The sequence below is a fragment of the Oncorhynchus kisutch genome, linkage group LG29, assembly GCF_002021735.2.
Source record: "Oncorhynchus kisutch isolate 150728-3 linkage group LG29, Okis_V2, whole genome shotgun sequence".
NCBI lineage: Eukaryota > Metazoa > Chordata > Actinopteri > Salmoniformes > Salmonidae > Oncorhynchus > Oncorhynchus kisutch.
Genome location: NC_034202.2, coordinates 14,646,052 through 14,669,248, shown reverse-complemented (window position 1 = coordinate 14,669,248; position 23,197 = coordinate 14,646,052). Strand labels below are relative to the sequence as shown.

General features: G+C 40.5%; 1 protein-coding gene across 5 annotated transcripts; it reads left to right on the top strand.

The window, feature by feature from the left end:
• The first annotated feature begins 1,572 nt into the window (after positions 1–1,572).
• Positions 1,573–22,865, top strand: LOC109873822 (alpha-2,8-sialyltransferase 8E). 5 transcript variants are annotated; one of them, XM_031809306.1, is made up of 10 exons: positions 1,619–2,383; positions 7,629–7,739; positions 8,798–8,905; positions 9,241–9,336; positions 17,333–17,425; positions 18,664–18,750; positions 19,054–19,198; positions 19,373–19,485; positions 19,663–19,755; positions 20,209–22,865. In XM_031809306.1, the coding sequence occupies exons 1-10, from the start codon at positions 2,238–2,240 to the stop codon at positions 20,669–20,671; spliced, it is 1,455 nt and encodes a 484-aa protein (XP_031665166.1). In that variant the 5' UTR covers positions 1,619–2,237; the 3' UTR covers positions 20,672–22,865. The 5 variants fall into 5 exon arrangements, with proteins under 5 accessions (XP_031665167.1, XP_020321132.1, XP_031665166.1 ...); XM_031809307.1 differs by lacking the exon at positions 7,629–7,739 and having other exon boundaries at positions 1,573–2,383; XM_020465541.2 differs by lacking the exon at positions 9,241–9,336 and having other exon boundaries at positions 1,623–2,383.
• The last annotated feature ends 332 nt before the right edge of the window (positions 22,866–23,197 follow it).

The following is a 23,197-nucleotide window of genomic DNA, read 5'->3' as shown; positions in this document are numbered from 1 at the left end:
TTGTAAAAATGACTTGTGTCATGCACAAAGTAGATGTCCTAACTGACTTGACAAAACTATAGTTTGTTAACAAGAAATTTGTGTAGTGGTTGAAAAACTAGTTTTAATGACTCCAACCAAAGTGTAGGTAAACTTCCGACTTCAATTGTCTATACTGGATTCTTGACATAGCTCACTGTATTATATCTACATCTAAACATATCATTCTTAGTATATCTTGTGTAAATGATTCCGGTGTGCCTATGTACAGTATAGATTGCATTTTGATTACTGCTACAGTGCTATTTGTGTTGTTAATTAGATTTGACCCGCCGTTCTTGTCTGACATCTTACTGCATTGTTAGGAGCTAATTATCAGGTATGAAGGTAAAACCCAGATGTAGACCTCGTCGAATAAACAATAGTTTAATAATCCAATAGGGGCAAGCAGGTCAAGGCAGGCAGGGTTCAGTAACCAGAGGTGAGGCAATGGTACCGGATGGCAGGCAGGCTCAGGGTCAGGGTAAGCAGGGTCAGGCAGGCGGGCTCGGAGTCAGGACAGGCAAGAGTCAAAACCAGGAGGGCGCGAAAAGCAAGACTGGGAAAAAGCAGGAGCTGAGAAACAAACGCTGGTTGACTTGACAAACAAGACAAACTGGCAACAGACAAACAGAGAATTACAGGTAAAAATACACAGGGGATAATGGGGAAGATGGGCGACACCTGGAGGGGGGTGGAGACAATCACAAAGACAGATGAAACAGATCAGGGTGTGACACAAGTACTATAAGCATTTTGCTACACCTGCAGTAACACCTGCTAAACTGTGTAGCCGACCCATAAACATCCTTGATATTGAGATAAAAACCGCCGCACTGGGCCTTTAACATTAAAGCAGAGTAGCTCAATGTCTTTCATCATTGTTCCTTCCCTATAGCCTGGTAGACTTATCCTTCCAAATTGTCCCTGAACAGCTAACTAAGAATAATCATCATGGATATTTACGAATAGGCCTATTCATTTTAAACATCTTAGTGGGCAAGAGGAAATACATGTAGGCCTATTCCTTGTGGTTTGACATTTGTATGAAATGGGCCCACACACAGTGTTGAGAAGAGCGAAAATGATTTGCCCCCAAACAACAACACCTACAACCTTAAACATGCTCTAGCCTAAGCAACAAAATCATGAGAGTGGATGCTGTTTTTTTACAGGATGCTTTTTTGACATTTAAGGAGGCTATTTACTCCACTTTATTTAGTATTCTATAAGCTTTTGAAATGGTTTATGTTTGTGTAATAAAATATAGACCTATGGAAATTTGAATTTCATTATTTGTCAAATTTCAGATTTTCCCACTGTAAGGCATATAGGCCTATGTGTTGGACTATACGACAAAGGTGTTTACTCTGCACTGTGGGCAGACAATTAAACGGTGCCTATCTTATCCTTAGAAGAAGGCACATTGACCTTGGTTTTGGCTGACCAGAGATGAACCCAACAGGGAGAGAGAAGATCCGAGTGATAGAGAAGCTAGAGATTTATAGAAGATATACGGTATATATAGAGAGATAGAGAATAGAGAGGCACAGATAGAGAGAGAGAGCGAGAGAGAGAGAGCATCAGCATATATAGACCAGTCTGCTGTAATAGAAAGAAGAAGCTGTTATTATCACCAAACTGTGCGTCACAATTAACGCCATTATGTTTGTCCTGAGAAAAGAGAGATTTCGTAGACTACACCATTCGTTTGACTATTTACGAATGACAGTCATGTTCTTTTTATGAGCTAGCCTATCCAGACCGCTTATGGAACACTGTTAAATGAGACTAGAATATCTGCATTGCCTGCCACTGTCTGTGGAGCCCTACGATCGAGCGCACCACCCAGTCGAGACAGTAACGCATGATCACAAACAGATGTCAGGCATTTTTGAAGAAACATTTAATGTTTTCTGTACCATCATCAGCCTTGCAAAATACCAGAAGGTAGAAGATTTTTATTCTACAATTAATAATCAAATCACGGTCCGTCCGGAGTTGTAGCCTATTTCCATGCTTTCTATTTATAAGGAGGCAATGCTTCTCGACCAAGACCAATGAGATTTGTGCTGTGGCCGCAGCGAAGTAGATTTGTAAAAATACCGTAAATACATTTGGACAATTGTCTTCTCGAATGCTTTCACGGTAAAACTGTGTGATTGATTCTGAATGGTGCGGCGAGAGAAGGATAATTCTGTGGTTTTTGGCACCAGCGGATGCTGCGCCGGAGAATGGGATACGCAGACCCTACGTCGGGTAGAGATTTACTCGGCAATAGGTCGCTTTGTTTTATATTCATTTGCGCATTTGGACTGGTTACACTTTTACAACAGATTCTCTATGGAAAAAACTACATTAAAAGGTAAGCGATGTTAAGTACAATGCCTTCGGAAAGTCTTCAGACCCCTTGACTTTTTCCACATTTTGTTACCTTACAGCCTTATTCTAAAATGTATTAAATAGTGTTTTCCCCCCTCATACATCCACACACAATACGCCATAATGACAACGCAAAACATTGGTTTTAAGACTGTTTTACTAAATTATAAAAAATTTAATATTTAATACACTGAAATATCACAGTTTACATAAGTATTCAGACCCTTTATGGATGGAGAACGATGCTGCACAGCTATTTTCAGGTCTCTCCAAAGATGTTCGATCATGTCCGGGCTCTGGCTGGGCCACTCAAGGACATTCAGAGACTTGTCCTGAAGCCACTCCTGCATTGTCTTGGCTGTGTGCTTAGAGTCGTTGTCCTGTTTGAAGGCGAACCCTCGCCCCAGTCTGAGGTCCTGAGCGCTCTGGAGCAGGTTTTCATCAAGGATCTCTCTGTACTTTGCTCCGTTCATCTTTCCCTCAATCCTGACTAGTCTCTCCGTCCTTGCTGCTAAAAAACATCCCCACAGCATGATGCTGCCACCACCGTGCTTCACCGTACGGATGGTGCCACGTTTCCTCCAGATGTGACGCTTGCCATTCAGGCCAAATAGTTCAATCTTGGTTTCACCATAAAGGCCTGATTGGTGGAGTGCTGCAGAGAATGTTGTCCCTCTGGAAGGTTCTCCCATCTCCACAGAGGAGCTCTAGAGCTCTGTCAGAGTGACCATCGGGTCACATCCCTGACCAAGGCCCTTCTCCACCGATTGCTCAGTTTGGCCAGGAGGCCAGCTCTAGGAAGAGTCTTGGTGGTTCCAAACGTCTTCCATTTGAAAAACGATGGAGGCCACTGTGTTCTTGGGGACCTTCAATACTGCAGAAATGTGTTGGTACCCTTCCCCAGATCTGTGCCTCGGCACAATCCTGTCTCGGAGCTCTACGGACAATTCCTTTGACCTGACATGCAATTCCTTTTTGCTCTAACATACACTGTCAACAGTGGGACCTTATATAGACAGGTGGGCCTTTCCAAATCATGTCCAATCAATTGAATTGACCACAGGTGGACTCCAATCACGTTGTAGAAACATCTCAAGGATGATAAATAGAAACAGGATGTACCTGAGCTCAAGTTTGAGTCTCATTGCAAAGGGTCTGAATACTTATGTAAATATAAAAAATATATAATTTTTTTTTAATCAACCTGTTTTCACTTTGTCATTATGGGGTATTGTGTGCAGATTGTTGAGGAAAAATGTATTTAATAGATTTATATTTAACGTAACAAAATGCTGAAAAAATCAAGGGGTCTGAATCTTACACAATCTTACACAAATAGCCTATAGGCCCAAATCAGATAAATTGCCATTCATCTGAAGACTCAATTATTATCTATAGCATAATGTTGAAATGTAAGGGACGGCCTGACATTTTAAAATGTTGTGAATTAAATGGCTCTGTTATTGTTCTAACTGTATTAATACTGTCATCATTGTAATTCAGTGTAAATATGGGAGTAGTGGTTGGAGTAATTGCTGCATGAGAGGGGGGGGGGGTAAGCCTGAAAAATAGCAAATTAAGTCTTCCATTTTTCCAGTGGCATATATAAACTATTCTCATGAGGTGAAGCATCACATTCATGCTACATACAGAGCCCCAGCTGATTATGGTAGTGTACCTCCTTCTTTTTAAAGTGTTTATTAGATTATCAGTTTCAGTCTTATCTACTGATCATACATCTTACATAAATAAGGCTTGGATATCTACTGATATCCTATCTGCTGATATTACAGTTTTAAAAACAACTCAAATCTATTGATGCAGTTCATTGTTCAGTATTTTTCACTTAATATTGATAATTCTTCATGTTAATGTCGAAGGGGTTATTGTCTGATTCGATAGTAATTTAGCTACTATACACTGTGGGCTTCAATGCACACACGGTCATGCTGCTGTTTCAGCATAATGCATTCCTAAGATGTTTCGTAACACCTCTGCAACAGTAATATCTCTATTAATAGGGACTCTACCTTTTCTCATGCAATCTGTTGTTGCTAATAGCACCCATAGTGATACATGCTATTATTAATCACTGTAAGGCTTTGACTTCTGCATTATCATCTGCTGGGATGTTTTTCATTGTGAGACGAGCAGATACTGAGAACCTGATATATATATATTTTATCTTAAGATAGGCCTATTTAACACCCCCCCAAAATAAAAGAGTTCATTATAGCTTTGCCTTACAGCAAACATATATGTGCTGTATTCCCCCCCCCCCCCCCAATTCCCCCTCACATTCTCCCCCACCGCTTGGGCTACTCTGATGAAATCCTGTGGATTCATGGCATCCACTATCGAATATGTTATGGCTGAGATGGCATGAATCCAGCCCCAGCAATACATCTATCTATCTATCTATCTATCTATCTATCTATCTATCTATCTATCTATCTATCTATCTATCTATCTATCTATCTATCTATCTATCTATCTATCTATCTATCTATCTATCTATCTATCTATCTATCTATCTATCTATCTATCTATCTATCTATCTATCTATCTATCTATCTATCTATCTATCTATCTATCTATCTATCTATCTATCTATCTATCTATCTATCTATCTATCTATCTATCTATCTATCATCTATCTATCTATCTAGCACCCTGACTGGGAAAGAGGGGAACGGGCTACAGTCACAACGAAGCTACTATGCCAGCCAGTGTGCCACAACGGCAGCCATTTTGCTACACAGTATCTTGCACACCTCAGGAGAAAGAGAGCGAGAGAATGAGAGTGTGTATGAGAGAAAGAGAGAGAGCGTGATGGAGAGAGTGAGTGTCTTAAAAATGATGTCACTGTGAGATATTCTTCCCCTCTTCCCCCCACATGCTGAAACCATGACAACAAGCTAAAGTTGTGAATGGGACCAATGGTCCAACCCCTCCTGACCTATGCTACCAAAACGTAGCCCAGTCAAACACTGCCTAAGGACATGGGTCTCAATCTCATGAGATTCTCTTATGCCCCAAAGGATCTCAGTAAACTATCTCTGCAAATGACCAGATTCTGTGGGTCTGGAAGAGACTGTACTACAGAAGACACTTAAACTACAATGCAATAATGCCAGTTGTTGAGAGCACTATCTGAGAATAACCAGCATAACATGCACTTTAGTCCTCCACTAGTCCAAGATAGTTTTAGATTTTTTTTGCAGCTGTAGACAGAATTGGGTCGTGGACTGCCATTTTGATATTTTCTGTTTTGCAGACTTTGTTTTACCCTCAATGATTTGGGTACCCAGTTGTCTGATGATGTCACCATTTTCCAAAGAAGGTCCAGATTATGTTAGACCTTCAAGATAATTCAGGGTCACTATTCAGAGAGTGCACATGTCTGTTAAAAGACATAAGGCACATGTGCTTTGGAGTGGTGTAAGTGCTTTAAGCATTCTGGCACGTGATAAATTTCTCATTTTCCACAGCGTGTATCATATAGCACAGCCTGGCTGCAGTGACATTAGCAAACACCCCCTAAAGCTCTATGCCAGGGTAGAGATCGCGAAGCTGTGAAGTCACAGGGTAGAGAGGAAGAAGGGCTTATTAAATAGTACGGTGACCCACTTTGCAGCAGTGCACATGATCTTCTCTCATCTCCACTTGACTCGGAGAGGGCAATGCCTAAAAATACCCGCAGCAGGCTGGGTAGGCTACAAGTGGCACCAAACAGTCCTGGAGATGATGTTAGAAATCCACTCAGAGATAACAACTAGCTTGACTAGATCCATCGGTATGTTTTTTGGGGGGGGCACAATTTTTCATTTTTGGATTGAACTCTTGGTTATTATTTAGTTGAACTAAAACTCCAAAACTGCACCCAGATCTTTAAAAAAAAGACTGTTTAGTTGAGCATTCCAGATTCTTGTTTCAATTATATAATTGGAACCATAGCCTCCGTAGCAGATTATTCTAAAACAAAGCTTAGCTATTAGTATGTTGATTGCCTGCCGACCTTCCCTTAGAGGAGAAAATACCGGGAGGACTGTGACAAATGTCTTCGTAGATAATGGACCTGCACGTTGATAGTTGAATCTCCGTTGAGTAAGCACTTAAGAAACCTTCACCAGTTCAAATGAATATCCTGTGTGAGTAATGGACATCCTATTAGGATATTATTAATGTTCTACTCTCACAAGCATAACTCTGCCCTTGCAGAAATAGCTACGTTGTCTTCTACTCCAGACTATAGGCCTTAGAGTTCATTATGGACTGCTGCTAACTCAATCTATTTGGGTCCTTTTCTAATTAGCTGATTTATGTTGTTTGGAATTGTGGTGTAGAATTGAATGGAAGGTCAAACACTTGTTTCCGCATAACACGATAGTATTGAAATTGACAGGCTGATAATACACGCTAAACAAAATTGACAGGAAGCAATATTGATTTATTGATCAACTCAACAGTAACAGAACAGTAGCTCTTTAATGCCTATACATAGTCTGCAGAGTGACATCAGCCAAATCAACACTGTGCCATGTGGCATCAGTAATATTAATTTGGATAATATGGTGGATCAGATAGGTCAGGTTCAGTATTTTTAGAGTCCACATCAGCAGTTTCTTTGTTGGGAAAAGAAAGTGTCACCTTTTTTGAGACAGGGCACTCCTCTAGATAGTTGGATGGTGTGCAGGTGTGCGGTGGCTGCACCCACTGGTTGCTTTAGGAGCATCATGTAGCAGATCCAGAAGCCTAAATCCATGTCCTGTTTTAGCACACTCCATCCTGACCGCAACAGCCAGGGGCAGAGTGTCATTGAGATTTTTAAGTGGTTCTCTGAGAAGCCAAATGGGCGCACAGTATTGACATGAGGCCCAAAGTAGTGTTCGTTTCATCACATAATGTGCTTATGGAGAGGATTTATGTGCAAGATTATTTTCCAGTACACTGTAGTGATACACTTTGCTGTCCACAATGATTTAATGGAACAAAGTCACAGGATTATTTGCACAATGGAAAGGAATGCTCAAATAGGTTTATTTCGATTCATATGTTTTTTTAGGGTTCAAATATGATGATTGAAATCAAACATGTCCCTTTTATGCAAAATCCATCTTTGAATTAAATAATTTTAATTTCTTACAGGTTTGGATATTTGGTTGGGATATTTGGATTTGCCTCATGCAATTTTGACAAAACCTGTTCAATTCACTCATGTTACTCAGGGAGGAGATGGGATCTGTCCCATCCAGTAGGGGACAGCGTCGTGGCCTGGGAGGGTACAGGTGCTATGCACCTCTCAACGGTGGCCTATATGCTGCTATTGTCTGTAAACCGTTAAGTATCCTCTCAGTTTGTCTGTTCTCTATGTAACCCGTTAACCATAATCATTTGGTTCTGATTTAAATAATGTGTTGTGGTTTTTTAGATTGTGCATGAGCGTAATGTGCAATAATACCCTATAGGCTAATCTACCGAACTAAGATGTGCTGCATATTGGGCAAAACCCCCTAAAATGGTGAATGATTAGGGGTTTTAGTGAGACAACAACTGAGATTTGACCTGTTTGACCACAATGAATGGATTAAGTGAAGCATCTTTATTTCATGTCATAAACAGACGTAGCATATTTACACACTGTTTTCAAACCAAGTGTTTTCTGTCCCACTGCTCTGTAGCAGAGATAGAAGTGTGTGTCTGCTTTGCATGCCATTCTCAGATTTGAGGTATCTGTGCCAACCACACCAGATTGCCAGACCCATATACACTTCGTCATTCAGCTGTGTCTGAGCTTGAATTTATTTGTCCCCTTCAGATTTTTAGCTACTGTTTTTGCTTGTTTAATTGTTCTCTCTCTCAATGTTGCCTATCATCATTCTTTGGTAAGATTGAATATTTGACATGCAAGGCACATTTGTCCATTATTTATTTGCCCCCTCTTCTTTTTTATCCCCAACTAATTTAGATTTTTTTTACGGGTGTTTTATTTATGACAAATGTATAACTGAGTTTCATTGTCCGTTTTATACTCTAGATTTGTTATCAACCATTGTGTTATTATCTAGGTTCACTCTAACTATGTTTGGCTTGGTTTGATATGGTTTACTAAAGCCAAATGCTGATCCCTCTGTATGCTGTGGTGTGTCTCTGTGTGTGTTTGTGCATTGTGTATAAGAGTGTGTGTGTGTGTGTGTGTGTGTGTGTGTGTGTGTGTGTGTGTGTGTGTGTGTGTGTGTGTGTGTGTGTGTGTGTGTGTGTGTGTGTGTGTGTGTGTGTGTGTGTGTGTGTGTGTGTGTGTGTGTGTGTGTGTGTGTGTGTTTGACTGACTGACTGTTAGTTCTCAGGTAATTAAAGCACAATAAATCCCAAATAAACTGCCTCATTTTCTTACTAGTGCGCAACAGTTTAGCCGACTCAAAGGAGACGAGACAGGAAATTGGACCGGTCCTGTAAATTTCTTGGATGATGGATCTCTGAAGCCTGCCAGGAATGGGAAGAAAAGGTACATTTCCAATGTGATTGACTGACTGTACAACACCCCTGTGAGAAAGAAAGAGAGATAGAGAGAGAGAGAACTTGAGATTTCCTGCTGATAACCCAGCCCCCTGCATGTGTGGCCTGGGCCTTAGAAGCCTCCACTCGCAATGCATAACCAACAAACTGCTGTACTAACTAACTAGTAAAGAGATGAAGTCAGCAACACACACATAACTATTTTGCTTCTGCTTGTTTTGCATTTCTGAGGAATCCTAGTTGAGATGTTTGCAGGGGTGATGATGACACAGGACCCACTCACACTGACGTTTAACTCTAACTTACCTGTCTGCATGTTGACAGATGTTTCCGTCAGAATTTTCAGCCAGATTCACAGATCTCCGTAATAGTCACACCCTGCCTAGCCGATATTAAGAAGAAAAAAAAACGCTCGCAAAGGTAGGCCGGTCTGAAGGCATTTTAAGTACTTTTACAGAAACCCAAGAATGCCTCTTTCTTTTTCATTGGTCTGAAAGGATCAAACTCTCATATATTTTCAGTGGTGGTTGCACTGCAGATTGCTCTTGCATGTTGTCTCATCCCTTCCACCCCCTGCCACCCCGTGACCCTTTCCCAGTAGGTCTTTGGCTTCAGTGGGCTGAGGACCTAAAGTCAGTAGGCGTGATAACCCTCTGGTTATTAATAGGCACTCTTCCATCAGGCCATCCCTCATGGATAGCAGAAAGCCAGTGTGGCATGGGCGGTCTAAGATGACATTCAGAGTCATCCTCTTTCTTCTCTATCTAGGCTACAGTGCTTATTAGGGGTTCATCATTAGAGGTAAACCAAAAGAAGCTAAGAAGCTAATTTTTAAATGATAAAGGACAAGAGACATGCTGCTCTAGACCTTTTAAGTATTTACTTGATAACAAGCCAATCCAAAATACACCGCATCATCAGGGGGATGTAGACAACCAGTTTCATTGTTCCTTACTCATTTTGATTTTTATCCCACCATCTCGTTCAAATGCATTTTTCTGTCATGTCGTCCATGTTGTCTTTTTGTGTTTTGCCTCACCTCATTTTACTTTAACAGCCACATCAATCATGCTTAGAACATTATTCCCCCTTTTCACCAACATTCTCTACCTCATCCTATCTCACTGAGATAGCATTTATCCTACAAATTCACTCACTGGCGTGGCACATTGTGAAGGCCGTCATCTTGGATTCAACGGAGCAACACCAAATTTGACACCTGACGTCATAATAACTTCATTTTTTGGGTTGTAAACTGGCTTTCTGGTATAGTAGAGGGGACTTCATATAACCAGATTACAACCAGATAAAGACGACATCAACACGTGATTGGAAATACATTTTGGGGTTGTTATCTTGTCGTATAGCTAGATTACAATCAGATTAAGATATATTTTATGGTTGCTAGAAAGATGTTTAGCCAATGGAACCAGTTTTGCCCGCTGGGCAGCCACTCTTTATCCATGCAGTAGAGAGTAGGACTCAACATCACCTATTTGGTATCTACTTTTAAATATTTTCCAAATAGAAAGCGCCTTCTCAATAGATATCAGGTATTGGGAGCTTTTAGCTCTCCTTCTTTCCTGGTGCCTCTGAGGCTATGCAGTTGGCTGTGGTCCTCAGGCAAGAATCCTCCTGCTCAGGCGCCAGATAGGGCAGGCTCCAAAGCTGGTACCTGGATCAATAGCATTATCCATTACAAGCCTATTTAAATACGCCTAGTGGGAAATTTGACTCCTCTGTGTGACTCTCTGCCTGGCCTGAGAGGGAGGAAAAGATTTGGGTTAGATTCTGGTGCTGATTATGCTCTCAAAAGGGAGGAGAAGATGCAAAATGTTAGTCAAAAATCCTTTCTGTCATGCTAAAATGTTCACCATGTTCTCACCTTCCTTAAGTTTCCTTCCCTTCAGATGTCATTGTGTTTGTCTCAAATATTACACAATCACTACCACCATATCAATCTAATGTTGTTGTTGATTTTTGCTTTTGTTTTATGTCACCATTTTCCTGTATAATGTTTCTTTATTGGTTTATTTATTTATTTCCTTGTCTGAAACCTCTTGTTAAGAAGATTTCCTAGCCTCGCAAGCATGTAAAGGTTGTATTTGTCCAATCCGGATTTTATCAAATTACATCTGAATCATTCAATGAGCTGTAAAATCTTATCGAATAGTTTGAATCTGAGTGAGAGTGATGACTGTGTACAGTATGTACATTATGCTTATGTGTATGATTGCACATGTATGTCTGTATGTATGTGTGTGCATGTCATACCAGATAAGGTGTATGTAGGATAATATGTAGGACCAACATATTTTCATGTGATCTTCCTTAGTTTCTACATGCAAAGAGATCTGCAGATAAGGGAGACATTTATGGTTATTCCAGACAGGGACTGATGAACTCAGGCTAACCAGCAAGCAAAATGTGGCACATGAAGCCTAAATGAAGTTATATTCTGGTTGTAAACTGGTTGAGAATACGTCTTATAACAGGATATGACATATTTTTCGTGACAAGACCAAGACGTCATGGGAAAGATGTCAGATAATCAGATTATTATAATTATATCCAGATAAAGAGGCTTACATGGTTGCTAAAGCTTCCTTATACAACCAGTATACAACATGAGGTAACACTTTACTGTAGGCTTCCTTATGCATGCATTCATAAAGCCTTTATAAAAGATATATAACACATTATACAATTTGTCATAAGCTGTCATAAGGAGTTTTAAATATTTATGGGTCAAGGCATGAGACGTTATAAAACCAGTTATAATGTGTGTTAAAAATGACTTTTTGTCCTGTGGTCATATGTGCTAGTCAACTGTTAATAACAACTGATATTACACTGTCTGCAAGACAACTTATGTCATATGTTGTTATATGTTACATTAGAGTCTACATACCAGATGTTATAACAGGATGCTATATAATTTACCAACCTCTGTGTCACATTATTACATTGAATGGAATGATGGGCTTCATAACCATGTCATATGCTCTTATAGAGTGTGCACAGACACCTTAAGTAAAGTGACATTAATTTGAGGTGTTATAAAACAGTTATGAATGTGCTTATACCACACGATGAGTTGAGAGTATCATAAAGCATTACCATTCAAAGGATCTCCAAGAAACATGGGCAAATGGGAGCACAGATGTGTTTTTTATTTCAAAAAGCACACATTATAACTTGGCAAAAATAAATAAATATTGAAATGAAATGGAAGCAAAAATAATTTTACAACAAAATCTTGTGCTGCGGCACAACAGGATTTGTGACAGCTGTGAGAAAAGTAAGATGTGCAGGCTACGGTAACAATGACAGTGTGAGGACAGACTCTGGGAGGCGAGAAGCGAGTAATGGGAGGCGTGGGAGCCGGATGAGCCGGCCGAGGCGTGGAAGCCTGACGAGCCGGCTGAGGAGTGGAAGCCTAACGAGCCGGCTGACGTGTGGGAGCCTGACGAGCCAGCTGAGGCGTGGGAGCCTGACGAGCCGCCTGAGGCACGACGTGGGATGGGAGCCTGATGAGCCGGCTGAGGAGTGGGAGCCCGTCGAGCCGGCTGAGGAGCCTGCCGAGCCAACCAAGGCAAGAAAACCTCTCGAGCCAGCTAAGGCATGGAAGCCCGATGAGCCAGCTGAGGCACCCTTGGTTCCTTCGGCAGGGGCACCCGGACTCGATGTCACCAACCCCAACAAAAAACAAAAAAACTCCCTTCCAATATTGGTGTCTGCATTTTGTGAGGACAGACGCTGGGAGATGAGAAGCAAGTACAGGGAGAGAAGAAACAGACATGAAACAAAACAAGGACAGTGTCTGGACAAGGGAAACAAAACGACATTAAATCAAAGCTGTCATCAAGGCAAAGGGTGGCTACTTTGAGGAATAAGAAAAAAACAATGTTTTATTTGTGGGTTACTACGTGATTCCGTATGTGTTATTTCATAGTTTCGATGTCTTCACTATTATTCTACAATGTAGAAAATATTAAAAATAAAGAAAAACCCTGGAATGAGTAGGTGTGTCCAAACTTTTGACTGGTACTGTACATATAAATAGCATCAGTTATCCTCAGTGAACAAGTTTCAGATAGATATAGTATTATTCTATCACATCCAACAGGCAACATCCTAGAGAAAAACCTGGTCTAGTCTGCTTTCCAAAAGACACTGGGAGATTAATTCATTTTTCAGCAGGACAACAATGATAACCACAAGGCCAAATCTACATTGGACTTGCTTACCAAGAAGAAAGTGAATGTTCCTTAATGGATGAGTTACAGTTTTGACTTAAAACTTGACGCACCCATCCCTTTAGCGGGATCATTTTCATCAACACCCGCTGAATTGCAGCGCGCCAAATTCAAATTAAATTACTAAAAATATTGAATTTTCATGAAATCACAAGTGCAATATAGCAAAACAGCTTAGCTTGTTGTTAATCCACCTGGCGTGTCAGATTTCAATACACCTTTTTGGCGAAAGCATAACAAGCGTTTGTGTAAGAACATCTCTCTCAGTAGACAAAATATTACAAACACTAGCAGCCAAGTAGATTGGTCACGAAAGTCAGAAAAGCAATAAATTAAATCACTTACCTTTGATGATCTTCGGATGTTTGCACTCACGAGACTCCCAGTTACACAATAAATGTTACTTTTGTTCCATAAAGATTATTTTTATATCCAAAATACCATTTTGTTTGTTATGTTCAGAAATCCACAAGCTCGAGCGGTCATGACATCGCAGACGAAAATTCCAAATAGTATCCGTAATGTCCACAGAAACATGTCAAACGTTTTTTATAATCAATCCTCAGGTTGTTTTAAAAATATATAATCGATAATATATCAACCGGGACTGTCACTTTTTCAATAGGAGAGGGAGAGACAATGGCTGCCCCACTGTGTTGCGCAAGCAAAACTCTGCGAACACCCAGCTATCCACTGACACGATGTTAACTTTCTCGCTCATTTTTCAAAATAAAAGCCTGAAACTATGTCTAAAGACTGTTGACACCTTGGGGAAGTCATAGGAAAATAATCTGGTTGATATCCCTTTAAATGGAGGCAAGGCATCCAATGGAACAGAGAGCTTTCAGAAAAAACAGCACTTCCTGGTTTGATTTTCCTCAGGTTTTCGCCTGCGATATAGGTTCTGTTATACTCACAGGCAATATTTTGACAGTTTTGGAAACTTTAGAGTGTTTTCTATCCCAATCTGACAATTATATGCATATTCTAGTTTCTGGGCCTGAGAAATAGGCAGTTTCAAATGGGTACGTTTTTTTAGGCAAAAAAATTCAATCTTGCCCCCTACACTCAAGAAGTTAAATCCATTTGAAAATCTATGGCAAGACCTGAAAATGGTTGTCAAGCAATTATCAACAACCAATTTGACAGAGTTTGGCGAATTCTGAAAATAATAATAGACAAATGTTGCACAATTCAGCAGTGGAAATCTCTTAGAGACTTACCCAGAAAGACTCACAGCTGTAATCGCTGTCAAAGGTGCTTCTACAAAGTAATTGACTCAGGGGTTTAAATAGTTATAAATGACATATTTCTGTATACTATTTTCAATACATTTACATTTCTAAAAAGTTTTGCTTGTCATTGTGTGGTATTGTGTGTAGATGGGTGAGATTCATTTTGGATTCAGGCTGTAACAACAAAATGTGGAATAAGTCAAGGGGTTTGAATACTTTCTGAAGGCGCTGTACATTTTACTTTTCATCTTAATACATGTTATTATGTTATTATTATATGTTATTATTATTATTATGTTATTATGTTACATGTTATTATATTACATGTTATTTAACTCAAGCTAACTAATGTTGTTTTTATCTATGTTATTAGCTGTAGCTAGCTAGTTAGCTAAGTTTTCCACATGATGAGCCAAGATCTCTTCTCCCATCTTATGTTTCTTTTACGCCTGCTACGTTAGGTTATGTTAATGCCCACCCTTCTTCTGATTTCAGCGATATGATTTGCCGACACAAGTTTGCGGATCCATTGGAAAGTTATTGCGGTCTCTTGTGTCAGTGAATCATGTAGCTGAAATCGGAAGAAGAAGATAACAACACAGAAGCGAGAACATCACCTCACAAACCAATAGCAAAGAACATGGATAACGTTTGCTAGTTAGATTGAGTTAAACAACATGTATTAAAAACATGCTCCGGAACTTTGCGACAACAAGGTATTTTTTAAACCTCCTGCTTTGTGCTAGATGTGTGAATGTGTAGTTCATACATCCATAATCTATGAGCAGAATTTTTGTCTTCCCTCTATTAGCCACAAAATTCCTAGTTTGAAAGCAAATGTTGTTCTGGAAGTTGTGCTGTGCTGTTTTCACTACATATTCCTCCACGTGGGCCAGCCCCGTAGCAATTTGAGTTCTAGCCAATGAGCTTCAGACCCTCACCATTTGAATGACTACTACAAGATGCATACACAGCAGAGCGAGAGAGAGAGAAATTACGTGGTGCACATATCTGCACATATGTGACGAAGTATGGTCATTTTCGGGGACCATTTTTGGCTCGTGGAACTACTGGCTAAAAAGTATAGAAAAGTACCGGAGAATCTCTTTAAGATTAAAAAGTAATTGCCTCTAAACTAATGTATATGTGAAAGAGAATGTATTGTGTGATGTGCTGCAAAGTAAGATTTATAATTCAGAATTCCCCAACTAGCTAGCTACGTTTAGTACCTCTAGCTCTAGCTAGCTATGCATTGATGGGGGCGGGCAGCACAGTGAGGCCTCATGTCGTGCCACTAAGGGTATGAATACACATTGTTTTGACTGTGTAGAGCAGGGCTCTCCTAGCTGACTGACTAGCTAGCTAGCTAGCTAGCTAGCTACCCATTTTTTTTGTAATATAGCTGCTGTCATTATTACTGTAGCCTGCACATCTTGTTTTTTCCCATCTGTCCCATTTTTCCACAGCAACGTTGATTTTATTGTAAAATTATATTTGCTTCCATTTCATTTCAACATTTTTGCTATTATAATATGTAATTTTTTTGTACATCTGTGCTCTCATTTGCCCATGTTTCTTGGAGATAATTTAAATTGTAAACTTTTATGAAACTCTCAACTCATCCTGTGGTATAAGCACATTCATAACTGTTTTATAACATCTCAAATTAATGGAACTTTACTTAAGGTGTCTGTGCACACTCTATAAGGGCATATGACATGGTTATGACGCCAATCATTCCATTCAATGTAATAATGTGACACAGAGTTTGGTAAATTACATCACACCCTTTTAAAACATCTGGTATGTCGACTCTAATGTTGCAGGCATATGACATAAGTTGTCACCCAGACTGTATAATAGCAGTTGTTATTAACAGTTGACATGCTCTTTAATTACTTGTTACTTTTATTTCTTATCCGTATTTTAATTTTAATTTTATTTAAACTGTATGTTGGTTAGGGGCTCGTAAGTAAGCATTTCACTGTAAGGTCTCAAGTGACTAATACAATTTGATTTGATTTGACATTAGAGCATAGGACAACAGGTTGAACATTCATGTAAAACACCCATTACTGTATAACCGGTTTTATGCTGTGACTCATAACTATTGAAAACGACTTATGACAGCTTATGAATGCATACATGAGGACACCTACAGTAAAGTGTTACCCAACCCGACTATAATCACATAAAATACCAGTTTTGCCCCCTGGGTAAGTATACTGAGTCTGCATTATGCAGTGAGACAGCTGCAGTTACTCCCCATATTCTCCATTTGCGTCATACTGTGCAGCTGTGCAGTTCACTCTATCCAGCATACTGTACATGCCATACAACAGAGACAAACCTTATCCATGATAAAGGTTATACAGTCTAGGTGCCCCTGCCATCAGGATTTAGTCATGTTTTCTCACAATTTACCACAAGATTTCTACCTCTCCCTTCCCCTTTCTCACTATGTATTTCATGCTATTTTTGTTGTTTGCAAACACACTTTTTTGAATGTCCATGTTAATTGTTGTTCCCCATGTGAAGTCAAAGTTCCCATGTCAAGTCAAAATACATAATGAATGTTATCAGCAACAAGAAAATCTGAAAACAAAACAGAGAAATGATGGTAGCTGGTGACTTAAAAGTGTCCAGGATACATATTGTGGATCCCGTATCCATAGGAATGATATCACACCTGACACTCATTCCATAACAATGTCTTCACGTTAAAGATGAATATTCATAATGTATTTTAAAGTAAAGCCACAATTGTATTGGAATAAAGTTAAAAGTGTCCCACAATGTATAACATCTTTCCCCAACCCCACTGTGCTATGTGTTTTGTGTACCAGCCTCTTCCTTGTTATTGTTGATTATTATGTAGATCAGATCAGTGCAGCGTGACGCTGACTGTGACTATCCCTCCAGGTATCTGGACTCATACGATGGATCCTATGACTACAACTCCACTGCATGCAAAGAGCTCAGGCAGGAGATTATGGATGTCAAAGTCCTGACCATGTGAGTGTAATCACCTGTGTTACACTCTTAGAAAAAAAGGTTCTATCTAGAACCTAAAAGGGTTCTTTGGCTGTCCCCACAGGAGACCCCTTAGAATAAATATTTTTGGCTCCGGGTAGAACCCTTTTGGGTTCCATGTAAAAACCCTTACCACAGAGGGTTCTACATGGAACCCAAAAAGGTTCTTCAAAGGGTTCTCCTGTGGGGACAGCTGAAGAACCCTTTTGGAACCCTTTTGGAACCCTTTTCTCAAAGAGTGTACAAATGCAGTGATGGGCAACTTTGATCCTCAAGGGCCGATGTGCCTTCCTGGTTTGTGTTCTCTCTTTGAAATGTCAATATTAGATATAGGAGGAAGCTAAGTCTGTGCACTCAGTTCCAACATTCAGGCCCATCCCTTGTCCTATCAACAAACATTTAAATAATGATTTTATAATACAGCAGTAGGAAGCTATAGTGGGAGAAACAGACAAGGGCAAAGATAGATGAGAAAGTAGGCGAGACAGGCCTTGAACCTCTTTTGCCAGGGGGATGTACAGTGCTACCACTAGAACAGACTCTGACACAGGCTTACAGTACATGTTCTTGAGGATGTTTGAGCTATTTATCACACCTGTAAGAGGTGCTTGATGAGGGACAGTGTGCCAGGTCAGGCAGCAGACAGCGCAACAGACAGACAACAACTCCTTGGCTCTGCCAGCAGTTACAGTGCAGTGACTGACTCTCCTTACACTACTGCCAGCCCTGGTAGTGCTTTCCCTCCCCGAGCAAATCACATTTCCCAATCATCGAGGGGGAATGTCAGTTCAAGGGGAGCTATTTAGAGCCCTTCTATTTCTGTCCATCGCCATCTTCTCCTCAAGACGGCGGGCGCAAAGCGTCAATCAGAGGGAGTGCCTGGGCGCTTCCAGTGCCATTCTCATGTTACACCTCAGCGCGTGTTTAATATTCATAATACAGAGCAGAGTGCTGCAGTGTCATTTCTGTGGTTTTTGTAGCTCCATGCAGCCACCTCCCCATGTTTTTAAATATTTAAAAATGATATCTACCTGTGCAGTTTTCAACCCTCTCATCGTGAGACCATCTACAGCAGGGATTCTTTTAAATGTACCCCTCTGATCTGCAGTATATGTAGTAATAGAACATAGGGTATAGGGCTTATTCTTAAACATACATGGATCACGTGACTCGAATAGTTTGTCTCGGTTTTATGTGGGGTTTCCCTGCCCATCTGCCAGGGTGAAGACGTCGGAGCTGTTTGAGAGATGGAGGAACCTGCAGGTGTGCAAGTGGCAGCAAAACATGGTGGAGACCAACAACTTCAAGTGAGCTTCTAATTGACCTTTAACTTTAAAGCATCACAGAGATGGTGTTTCAGGTCACCTTTCTTGCAGTCACGCTGTACATCTCAAAAGATTGCTATATCATATTATTGTGGTTCACAAGACCTTAAACACTTCTTTAGGCATTGTGATATCTGATCATCTGCAGAGCGTGAATGCAAAACAGAAGACTTGGAATGCCACCAGTCTATTAGCATGAGCCTGTTCAGAGGAGCGACACCCTTGTTCTACTACAGTTTTTTGGGTCTGACAGTAACTCTTCCCTTCTATTGTTCTCTCCAATAGGATGTCTCTGTCGCGGTGTTGTAATGCACCCTCCTTCCTGTTCACAACCAAGAGGAACACTCCAGCAGGCACCAAGCTGAGGTATGAGGTGGACACCAGTGGCATCCTGCCCATCAGTACTGAGGTCTTCAAGATGTTTCCTGACGTGAGTGTTCCAATTATAACAATATACAGTATATCATCCTGTTTGACTACCTGTCATCCATGTGTCCTATGCTATGAACCCTACCTCGTACCCCAAGGTGATGGAACTCCACTTTCTCTGGTTATAAACTGTACCCCATATTTCTGTTTGACACTGGTTCTGTTTCATTGAAAGGACATGCCATACTCCAAGTCTCAGTTTAAGAAATGTGCAGTTGTTGGAAACGGAGGAATCATCAAGAACAGCAAATGTGGGAAGGATATTGACTCGGCAGATTTCGTGTTTAGGTACACATCATCTTTATTCTGTAGTGCTACAAATATTCCCAAGCATCACGCTTGGGCTGATTTTATTTTTGACTGCAGATATCAAATGGCAAGATACACCATTTAATTACTTTCACTCTGCTCAGACCTTCTCAGAATCTGCATTGGATAATGTAAATAATTATCCTTCCTTCAAAGATGCAACATACCACCCATCAACGAGAAGTACTCAGCTGATGTAGGTGCCAAAACGGATCTGGTGACGATTAATCCAAGTATTATAACGGAGAGGTACTGTAAGGCTATGTCAACAAAAAAGTGTATTCCCATTGGGCACACACTGGTTGAATCAACTTTGTTTCCACATCATTTCAATGAAATTACGTTGAACCAATGTGGAATAGACGTTGAATTGACATCTGGGCCCAGGCACGCACACACACACACCATCTAGACCTGAAATCCATTAACAGCAGCAGTTACAATTGCACTTAGTAAAATGTAATGTTCTGGCACAGAGCTGCAGCACGTCTGCTCCTTGCAAACACACACACACACACACACACACACACACACACACACACACACACACACACACACACACACACACACACACACACACACACACACACACACACACACACACACACACACACACACACACACACACACACACACACACACACACCTCCTCCCTCTTTATACACACTCTAATCCCTCTCCTCTCCTCTCCTCCAACACCAGATTCCAGAAGCTAGAGAAGTGGCGGCGACCATTTTACGAGGTTCTTCAGAACTACGAGAACTCGTCAGTGGTCCTACCCGCCTTCTACAACACGCGTAACACTGATGTCTCCTTCCGGGTCAAGTACATGCTGGACGACTTTGACTCCCAGAGGGGTGTGTTCTTCTTCCACCCCCAGTACCTGCTCAATGTCCAGCGCTTCTGGACTGTCCAGGGTGTCCGTGCCAAACGCCTCAGCAGCGGCCTGATGCTAGTCACTGCCGCCATGGAACTGTGCGAGGAGGTCCACCTCTATGGCTTCTGGGCGTTTCCCATGAACCCCTCGGGCATTTTCATCACGCACCATTACTATGACAACGTCAAGCCCCGCCCCGGGTTCCACGCCATGCCCCATGAGATCTTTAACTTCATGCACATGCACACGCGAGGTATCCTCAATGTACACTCAGGACCTTGCACATGATCGTGCACCGGAGCCACGCCCACACTGTAATGCATCGTGGGAAGTGACCATTTACTCCTGTTTTTGTCTCGGTTCTTAATTTATCATCAATTTGCCTATATTTATTTAGATACAATGGTGTTTTCTTACAGTTGACGAGAGATGGCCTTTTGAGCTCACGCCGTATATATTTGTGCTTTTTACACTAGCTCCATGTGTTGAAGGTTTCTTGCTTTTATGCCAACACTATAAGCCAACACTATAATTTCTCTTGATGTGTTTCTTACTCTCTTGCTGAATAAGCAACTTCAATGGCCGCTGGTATCTCAGATTCTGTAGGTTGCTTGTTCTATTGTGAAGTAATCTTTCCTAGTGATGTCGTTTCTGTGCAGTCTTAGTGGCTCGGTGGTACTGCTGTACAGAGGTTTGAACTTAACGTTATGCACAACTATTTACACTGAAATAAGGCCACTCTGTGTGTCCCTCACCTCCTCCTGTACTTTCTCTTTGCCGCTTCCTGTGTTATGACCCCCCCCCCCCCATGCTCTCTTTCTCAGACACTCTGTAGGTGTGGCAGCTTTTATTTATGTCTGTGTAAAAACCCTGAACACTATTGACGTTGAGGGAATCCAAAATAAATGTTCAAAGGTCCAACTGTTTAACCTTCAGTTGTCCAGTATCATTCAACTGTTTTATATGGGTAAATATTTATTATAAAACACTGTTAACACTCCTGACCTGAGAGGACCTTTTTGATAGGTCCACTTTCTTCTGTACAACTAACTAGCCAAACACTGGAAGATATCCTTGGATATTTCTGATGTGAAATGGTTGTGTTTTATTTGCTTGCTGTTTTTGAACAAAGGTGAGATGATTAATATTTTATAATCACCACCACCATAGTAGGCCACATAGTCAGAAAAACACCCTGGCCCAAGTTCCTGGGCACTGTTGACCAATCTGATTTCTCTCTGTCATCCATGTCTTAAAACCATGCTGCCTTACGATATAAATGTACAAATCCTCTCTCAGATATGCAATTCACCCCTGAATTGCTTATCTAATGGACGTTCGTATCAAACAAACTCTTGTTCTTAATATCTGCTGACTCACCATGATAACCATAACAAGATGAGGTTCACTTCTGCTGTTTAATGACTAAATATAATATAATTCCTGTAAGATATAATGCTATTTCCATACTCATGTGATGCTGTGCATGATTCTACTATATTCTCTGTTTTGTGTGTGCCTGCAACCAACACATGTTTACAACGATCAGCTTCTGCTAAAGCTCACAGATCATTGGGAGAGATTAGTTTAATTCAAATGATATTACATTTATCATCAATTGCACACAAGGCCCAACCGAAACTTGACTTTCGCTTTTAACCCAACCCTTCTGAATCGGAGAGGTGCAGGCGGCGGCCACATTGGGCACCCAGGGAGCTGTTGTTGTGGGGGGTTAACTGCCTTGCTCAAGGGCAGAACAACCTTTCAGTTACTGGCCCAATTCTCTTACCGCTAGGCCACCTGAAACCTTATATCAACCTTAAATGCATTTTAAAAGAGAACTGATCGACAGAGGCACTTTTTTACAGATGATGGAAAGGAATTACTAATATCGCTCCCTTTTGAAATTATATGATTTTTGTTATCATTATTATCACTGGATCGTGTCATTTCCCTTTTTTGCAATGTGACAAAGTTGTAACCTTGAAAGCATCATGGATCTCAGCCTTGTAATGCTGTATGTTTGTTTCTATTAGTATTTGTTGTGTTTAACTGTGACAGAGTGGAGGAACATTACTGAACTGGAAACATAGGGTCATTCTTCTGTACATGCTGTGCAATGCCTTTTGATTTTTGTAACGCCCCAAATTCCCATGATCTTCCATGATCACTCCTAAAGTCTTTGGAAGATTGTTTGTTTGATTTGTAATTCAAAGTCACAGAGATTGTGTGTAAAATACACAATGCACAAAATAAGTTATCCGTATGAGCACATTAAATAATTTCACGTTTGAGTCTCAGAATCACAAAATATCATAATTGTATAGAGTAAAAAATAACTAGGTAGAATAATCAGTCCGAAAATGAAAGGATGGAATTATTAGAGCTTGGATGGAATTATTACAGTTTGAACAGTGATATGAACCCTACATTCTGGGTCATTCTTTATATTGTGTTTGTAAATAAACATGTTTGGATTTTCTGCTTGTCCTGATCATTTCTTACTACGAAGAAATGTGGATCTGGGTCAGGCATACAACAACCAATCATTTTAGTCCAAACTATACCCACCAATCACCATACAACCCAACAAATCTGCTGTACTAACACTGCAAGTGAGAAACTCAGAATAGCCCTGCCTTGAATTGAATACATGACAGTATTTGGATACTTTTTCAAGTGAGTGGAATTGAACATGACAGGAAAATGCAATATTTCCCAATGAATGACAGCGAATTCAATCTTGTCATCTGAAGTCAAGTATTTTGTCTGCAGTTAATGAGTAAATTGGGCCATGTTCATTAGGGGACGCAA

What these genes read in the sequence shown, in the direction of transcription:
- LOC109873822 (XM_031809306.1), top strand. Translation starts at nt 2,238, where the DNA reads ATGCTGCGCCGGAGAATGGGATACGCAGACCCTACGTCGGGTAGAGAT. An exon ending in TCTTCAAGATGTTTCCTGAC is followed by an intron (nt 19,199 to 19,372) that starts GTGAGTGTTCCA and finishes TTTCATTGAAAG; the next exon opens with GACATGCCATACTCCAAGTC. An exon ending in CCAAGTATTATAACGGAGAG is followed by an intron (nt 19,756 to 20,208) that starts GTACTGTAAGGC and finishes CTCCAACACCAG; the next exon opens with ATTCCAGAAGCTAGAGAAGT.